Here is a 7679-nt window from a genome sequence, read left to right as displayed (position 1 = left end):
TTGAATATTCTCGAATAATTTTCGAACCATGTGTCATAACATCGGATATCCAATGAGAGTTGTAAAAGAAAGAAAGTACCGATCGGTTAGTAATTCCGGGTATATTCATAAATATAATATTGAAATTTTGTAGCTTAAAAATGTCCTTCTTTTAATTTTTCAAGATTTTTAAATTCGTCTAACATTTGCTCTGTCAGGACCCCTCTGTCAAACAAATCTCACCCAAATAATCTCAGTGTGATTCTCGGGATTAATTAGTTTGACATGAACCGTATAAGTTTATATATTTTATAAAGGAGCGCCCTCACTCGGTCTTTTCCGAAAAATTGAAGGTAATGGCTGCCATACACGTGCTAATGAATGGGAAGTTAAAGCATTATTAGGCCTCTTGAAAGTTTATTTCAATACCAACATTGTGTTAGCTTGAACTATTAACGGTGTTGAAGGTAGACTTTCAAAAATAAAGAACACAGGCACTACACAGTTAAAACTTGATAAGGCTGATTCAGTAACAGGTCTTAATCAGGTTGGGCACACCCCACCAAATGGTCATTTATCCCCCGTTTGGTGGACAATCTCCCATATCGGAGACGAATTTTACTGACCATTTGGGAGAGAAAAATGGTTGTGTTCAATTCCATAGAATGGCGTAGAATGGCGCATAATTTTAAACCATGTGGAATAAAATGTAGATATTTATCGATGTTCTGAGTGAAAAAAATCGGAAATTCAACGTGCAATTTTTTGCGCAGAGTCGTTCAAACATTTGACAAAAAACGTCACGTACGTAAACAAGTGCAATGATTCTCAGTTTTACTTAAAAAGAAAATTCCCTCCTTCTCCAACGATGCTACACCTGTCAATCATGTTCTTTACTTTCAATTTCGATTATCCGGCCAACCAATCAAATAACTCAAACCAATAAAAACGATGATCTTTTTTTAACCTGGTCAAAAGTCGGATTTAACTACGGAGGCACGTTTGTGTTAATTTTCAATTAGGAAATCAGAAAAAAAAAATAAGTTTTCGCCTTTATTTCGTTTTATTTTGTACGTAATGGCCTTGTTCTTTATAAAAATAGTAAATTAAGTTAGATTATGATATAATTATTGTTTTTAAAACGATGTACTTAGAACAAAAACAAGAATAATTGCAAATATCACTTTGTAAATCTCTTATTGAAAATTATTTATCAAATATATTAAATTTATCAGTAATATACATATTAAACCACAAGAGGTCACATGGAATATGTAACTTCATCATAAAAGAAAAATAACAACAGATATTATGTTCAAGTGTAGAAAAATATAACTTTATAGCAATGAGTGCCCACCGTACCAGTAAAGTAATGAGGAGCTCGTGTTTAACGGGATTTTATGGAAATGAATATTGACGAAGATCCAAAGAGCGATTGAAAGTTAACTTATCAAGAGTTAAACCACTGGATAAAATAGAATTTTTATCCTACTAGACGCAATCAAAATTTTTTTTGATCGATTGATCAAGAAGTTAAGCTGTTACGGACAACTATGGGTATCATTTTTATGAAGTTATGGAGAAATTGCACATGGAAATTCGACCGAACTATGTTAATTTTCCGAGGAATATTTTCAATAAAATTCCCCAATGCCTATGCAAATGCGCTTTTGCTTTATTTTAATAAAATTTGGAATAGAATAAAAAAGTCCACCATTTGGTCAGTAAAAGTTGTCTCCGACATGGGAGATTGTCCACCAAACGGGGGATAAATGACCATTTGGTGGGGTGTGCCCAACCTGTTAATCATTAGATTTAGCCACATAGCTTGAATTACTTACCGTAGCTTTATTAAGCTACTTGAAGTACCTTTATTTAGCTATTTTAATGCAGCTTTTCACAATTTTGCCTTTTATTTTTAATAGACAAAAACACACTACTATTATTTAAACAAGGGAGTTTCAAAAGAGCAATCCAATGCAAAGATAATTTAAACATTGCTGCTTTTGAAACTTAACTTTTTAGCAGAAGATGTATTACCATTGTTTGAGTTACTGTACACCACCTTGTGTGCAGTGAGGCATGGATAAGTATGATTAGTTCTAGGGATGGGTATCGCCAAAAATTTTGTATCGTGATATATTATGATTTTTTTCCTAAAAGTATCATTATATTTTTCACACAGTTTTTCCTTTGATTTTAAATGAATTTCCATATTTTTTCTAGCAAATATAGTGTGAAAACATATAACTTCACTTTTTAAAAATTTTTATATTATTTCCAGAATTTGTAATGCATATATACTGAATACCGGTATTTTAGTCTCTGTATCAAGATACGTATAGTGCAATAAAAAATCACAATATACTGGTATACATATCGCACATCCCTAATTCTTCACATTGTGCTGAATAATTACCGTACCAGTCAATTATTTCGATTTCCATTACTGGAAATCTTCAAACTAGAGGCACTTTTGGTAGTCTGACTGAGACAACATGACGTATCAGAGAATACAAAACATGCCGATCTCAATCCAATTTAGAATATGCTAAATGTATTTGTCATTCCCATTAAAGAGTAGAAGAACTAAAAGACATATCTGAGAGTGTAAAAGCCCTGAATTTATCATCTATTGATAAAAATTATGTTTCTGAGGCATGAACATTGTATTTCAAGATGGACTGTCAACACTTGTCAACAACTTTTTATAATATACACAACTTGATATCATGTTTCAACTTCTGATGCATGTAAAGTTTATAACAATACTGTAACAGTGTCTCATTTGCATGTTTGTTGGGCATTTTTTCATTGACATTCAACATATATTGTTTACATATTGTTACGATTGTCCCAGAAATCCTGCAAGATTTGTTCATTTTTTGACTTTTTCACAAAAGAGCGCTCTGTAACTCTTCCATGGTGGAAATGGAAAGTATTATTAAATACATGTATTTCAATTATCATGTGAAGCTGAACTGATTTTCTTTATTTCATTCAAAAGGAACTGTTTGGTCACAAATTAATTAACTGTTGTATATATAACTTACAAGCCCCAAAACTTTTAGAACTTTGCAATTGTGCTGAAAGAGACACATCTTGAAGAGTGATTTTTTTTCATGAATTGTTTTCATATCAGTTCAAAGTTGAAAATTATCACTGCCTCAAAGTGCGATTTTCTGCACATCCTGAAATAATGCTCATTTAAGAAATAAGTATGATTTAAAGCTACTTCAGGTAGGTAAATAAAGCTATGTAGAACATTCATTCAAGCTGTGTAGCTAAAATGCTAAATCTAGTGACTGTACCAGACCTATTATGTCAAGGTTTTCAGAATTTAAAACAGAGGTGTTGTTAGCATAGCAGCAGACAACTCTGGATAGAAATTGGCAAAATTTATTGATAAGTTCCAGTTTGGGGTTTGACCTGTCCAAATTAAAAGTGTTTGAATGACTGCTTGTTATGATCTTGGCCGAATAAACTTGTATTTTCCCAAAATATATTGGAAGTTTTCCCAATGATAATCTTACTACATTTGTGATCACAATCAGTTTCTTTATTTCCCATTTCTCAGTAAACCCAAGGTTTTGTTGATCAGCCATTTTGGATTTCTTCTTTATATTATTCATACCACTATTGTTCTTGATGTAAGTTATAAGATAATACCTGAAATATTCTTGAGTTGTCTGTCAAAGTAATACAAATATTTGAAATTGCTTCTCATTTGACAGGGGTTTTCTTGAAATCTCAATTTAGCTTTAAATAATCAACACTGAAATTTTCAAATCTTTGGTCCCAAGCCAGTCTTCCCCCTTCCCCTTCCCCCCCCCCCCCCCCCAAAAAAAAAAAAAACAAAAACAAAAAACACTGCAGATATTTTTTCACTGGATTCTTGCTGGAGCTCGAATTTACCATTATTAAATAATTTCTGAAAATTGCTAGTGAATTTTCAATTTGCTAGTAAATGCTTTTGCCACTAGCTAAAGTTTGCTTGTGGTAATAAAAGTATATTTTGAACCCTGTAGTACACATTTAAATGATTAATGATTTTAAAACACACTTTAGGACCATTGTCAAGAACAGAGAGTTAAAATATTATATTTTTGGAAAACTGTAGGGTTTTATGTATTTTATGTACTAGCAAAGGTAACTGCTTATTTTAAAAGTTGCTATAAAAAAACCAATGATGTGTTCTAATGGTTCTCATCCCATATCGGTGTATAAAAGTCTGGTTTCCAAAGGAGACTTTTGCTTCCTGTGATTGAAGGATGCTCTGTCCCACCTACCTTAAAAGAGCATCAAGAACTCAAATTATATGCCTTAACTCATTAAATTATTTGAGTCATAGTACTTGTTTAAGTATGTGTGTTTCATTATTTAGCAGATACTGAAGCTGTCATGCAGATCTTCGTTAAGACCCTTACGGGCAAAACAATCACCCTAGAGGTGGAGCCCTCAGACACCATTGAAAATGTCAAAGCTAAAATCCAGGACAAGGAAGGTAAGAAGATCAACTAAATCAAAACTATAAAGTCAACATAGAAAGATAAGATCAACTAAATAAATAACTAAATCTAAACTAGAAAGTCAACATAGATTTGAAGGAAAGTAAAATGAATTTCCAAAAACAAAATCCACATAAGAAATATGTACAGTTAAACCTTGTAATCTCGGAACTCAATGGAACCAAGAAAAAACGTTGAGATATCTGAGGATTCGAGATATTTAGGGTAGAATACTTAATGAATAAGCAGTTGGGAGTTTAAAATGACTTCGACATATCCATGGTATTCGAGATGTCAGTGTTCAAGATGCCAAAGTTTAACTGTATATAGTTTTAATTATTTATAAGCATATTGAGTGTGTAAATGACCCTTCAGTCAGCCCTTCAAGGTGTTTGACATTTTTTCTAATACAGGAATTCCCCCTGATCAGCAGAGGTTGATTTTTGCTGGGAAGCAGTTGGAGGATGGGCGTACTTTGTCTGACTATAACATTCAGAAAGGTAAGTTTTCATGGCTTGTTGGGGAAATACAATTTAAGCTGTAATGATGAAGAGAACTTGCCCTCTCTGAGTACATCCTGACTGAGGCATTCGTTCTGGACCATGTCAGTGTCCACATCTGATTCAGCTAATAACAAGAATCATTGGAATGAAGAAAAATATAATTTAGCATAAGATTTTTGTTGTTATGATGTATGGTTTGGGGAAAAAAAGCACTTCCTGAAATTCTCATTATTTTGCCGCCTCATTCTAACCTGAATCTTGGTCCTAAATAAGGAGGAAACAGTTGAGATTTCCTGAATTTTTAGTTCATATCAATTCAAAATATTGATTTTACCATGTTGGTATACCATCAAAATTCAAAATAACAAATCAGATGACAGACAACAGAAAAAAGAAACGAAAAAAACATGACGTAATGGCTATAGCATGCAAGATAAATTTCCATGATTCTTTATAGTGCATATTAAAGTTTCACTCTCTAAAATTAGGACCATTTATGTATCTATGTTGGTGGTGCCAAGAAATTTGAAGAAAGCCTTTGTCAGGCATGTTAAAAAACTTTCTGCACTGAAATTGTTTGCAAAGTATTGTGTTTGGTGTATCCATAAAAAGTATACATTACCACTGCAGAAAAAAATGTAAAATGCAAGAAAAAAGATAAACTTATGAAGTGCAGTTTGTCTCAGTTAAAAATAACAGAGGGAGTTTTCGCATTTCAGTTGAATTAAAGAAGGAAAAAACAAATGCTGGAAATAGTTTTCCCTTCAGTATAGTTTAGTGCTAGGATTATGGATTACATTCTCTCCTAGGTGCAGCTGTAGTGATGATAAGAACTTGCCCTCTCTGAGTACATCCTGACTGAGGCAAACGTTCTGGACCAAATGAGTGTCCACATCTGATTCAGCTAATAAGGAAAAAACAGATCTTAGGATTTGAGGGAAATATAAGGAGTGGGGGTGTTTTTCTAGCAAGCTGCCTTAAATTAACACTGAAATTTTATCCTTACAGAGTCCACCCTTCACTTGGTACTTAGACTTAGAGGAGGGATCATTGAGCCCAGTTTGAGAATATTGGCTTCAAAGTACAACTGTGACAAAATGATTTGCAGAAAGTAAGTTATTTAAACACTATATTTTAAAACAATAGAAAACTGTTTGCATTTTGTTTGTTGTTTAAAGTCCCTCTCGAGAATTTTCACTCATATGGAGATGCCACCACTTGCCGGTGGAGGGCTGCAAATTTATACCTATGTTTGGCCTCATGGCCATTGAGCAGTGAAGGATCTTTTTCGTGCTAACACTTAGTGCCACACGGGACCTCAGTTTATATGGTCTCATTTGAATGACCAGTCTCCTTGTCCACACAAGCAGTTTCGAACCCGCGACCTAAGGATTAGCTCCTTATTCCATGACTCTAAAGCAGATGCTCTAACCACTGCGCCATGTGGGCGACTTTTGCATTTTGAGGAACTATTGAATTTTTTTTTATTTAAGACTTACAAAAAAAAAGTTATTTGCAATGGAAGATAGTTGTAAAATACAGTAAGAATCGGGTTTTTTTTATCATTAGCTTTAAATGTTCATATTTGTTTTTTTTCACCAGATGCTATGCCCGTCTTCACTCCAGGGCCACTAACTGCCGTAAAAGGAAGTGTGGACATACAAACAACATCAGACCCAAGAAGAAGCTGAAGTAAATTTATTATAATCCAGTGTCTGTGAATAAAGAGATGTCACAATGTAAAGCATGTGTTTTATTTGGTTATATGGCACTTTGTTATAAACTGATATTATAAACTTGAAATAAATTTTAAAGATTTAAAGGCAGAGATTTTATACACCACCTTCAAAAATACCAGCTCTGTGTACCCCTGTCAAGTGCATTAAGCTATATCATTGGGTGCTAGAAATTGATTGACTTACTTTCTAGTCCCTGTGTACACCTTGTTTGGCACCGTCTTCAAATTAACTTTTATCCTTTGTTATCTACCTCACATGGTATAGAGAAGCTGTATTACTATGAAATTTTCTAGAATACAGTTAGGGACAATAGATGAGAAAATATTCCCTGGACAAGGATTTTACACAAAGAGGTTTCCTGAACCTGATTTTTCATCTATAGAAATTAGTTCAAGGTCACTGCATACCATCTATCCCATGGACACTGTAAGAATGGAATATGAGTCCAACTGAGCCAAGGGGAGAGAAAATATGCTTTAGACAAGGATTTTACACAGAGAGATTTTTCAACCTTGACCTTTGATATAGAAAATTAGTTTAAGGTCACTGCCCACCCTCTACTCACAGGCACTCTTTAGAAGAACTTTGAGCCTGAATGAGCCAGGGGGAAAGAAAATGTGGACAAGGATTTTGAATGCAGAGATTTCTGACCTTGACCCTTCATCTAGAAAATTGGTTCAATGTCACTGCACTCAAGGGCACTCTATGGATAAAGTATGAGACAAATTAAGCCAAGAGGAGAGAAAATCTGCTCTGGACAAGGATTTTACAAATGGAGGTTTTTGGCCTTGATTTTTGCTTGGAAAATTGCATCAATGCCCCTGCATTCCTTAACCCATGAGTACTCTATGGGTAAAGTTTGAGGCAGATAAGGCCAAGGGGAGAGAAAATGCACTTTGAACAAGGATTTCTTACGCAGAAAGATTTTTCTGACCTTGACCTTTCATCTA

General features: G+C 33.9%; 1 protein-coding gene across 1 annotated transcript; it reads left to right on the top strand.

Moving 5' to 3' along the window:
* Positions 1-4332: 4332 nt before the first annotated feature.
* LOC133172893 (ubiquitin-ribosomal protein eL40 fusion protein) lies at positions 4333-6734 on the top strand. The gene is made up of 4 exons (XM_061307725.1): positions 4333-4483; positions 4901-4987; positions 5999-6101; positions 6593-6734. Exons 1-4 carry the CDS (start codon positions 4381-4383, stop codon positions 6684-6686), a joined length of 387 nt encoding a protein of 128 aa, XP_061163709.1. The 5' UTR covers positions 4333-4380; the 3' UTR covers positions 6687-6734.
* The last annotated feature ends 945 nt before the right edge of the window (positions 6735-7679 follow it).

The sequence above is a fragment of the Saccostrea echinata genome, unplaced genomic scaffold (genome assembly GCF_033153115.1).
Source record: "Saccostrea echinata isolate AGI-Se365-2 ecotype Australia unplaced genomic scaffold, CSIRO_AGI_Sech_v1 ptg000056l, whole genome shotgun sequence".
NCBI classification, from domain to species: domain Eukaryota; kingdom Metazoa; phylum Mollusca; class Bivalvia; order Ostreida; family Ostreidae; genus Saccostrea; species Saccostrea echinata.
Note: the sequence above shows the minus strand (reverse complement) of the source record. Positions and strands in the feature narration are given on the sequence as shown.

Excerpts from the sequence above, each read along its gene's own strand:
- LOC133172893 (XM_061307725.1), top strand. The coding sequence starts at position 4,381 with ATGCAGATCTTCGTTAAGACCCTTACGGGCAAAACAATCACCCTAGAG. Across the intron at positions 4,484-4,900 it reads TAAAATCCAGGACAAGGAAG|GAATTCCCCCTGATCAGCAG; the intron begins GTAAGAAGATCA and ends TTTCTAATACAG. Across the intron at positions 6,102-6,592 it reads GACAAAATGATTTGCAGAAA|ATGCTATGCCCGTCTTCACT; the intron begins GTAAGTTATTTA and ends TTTTTTCACCAG.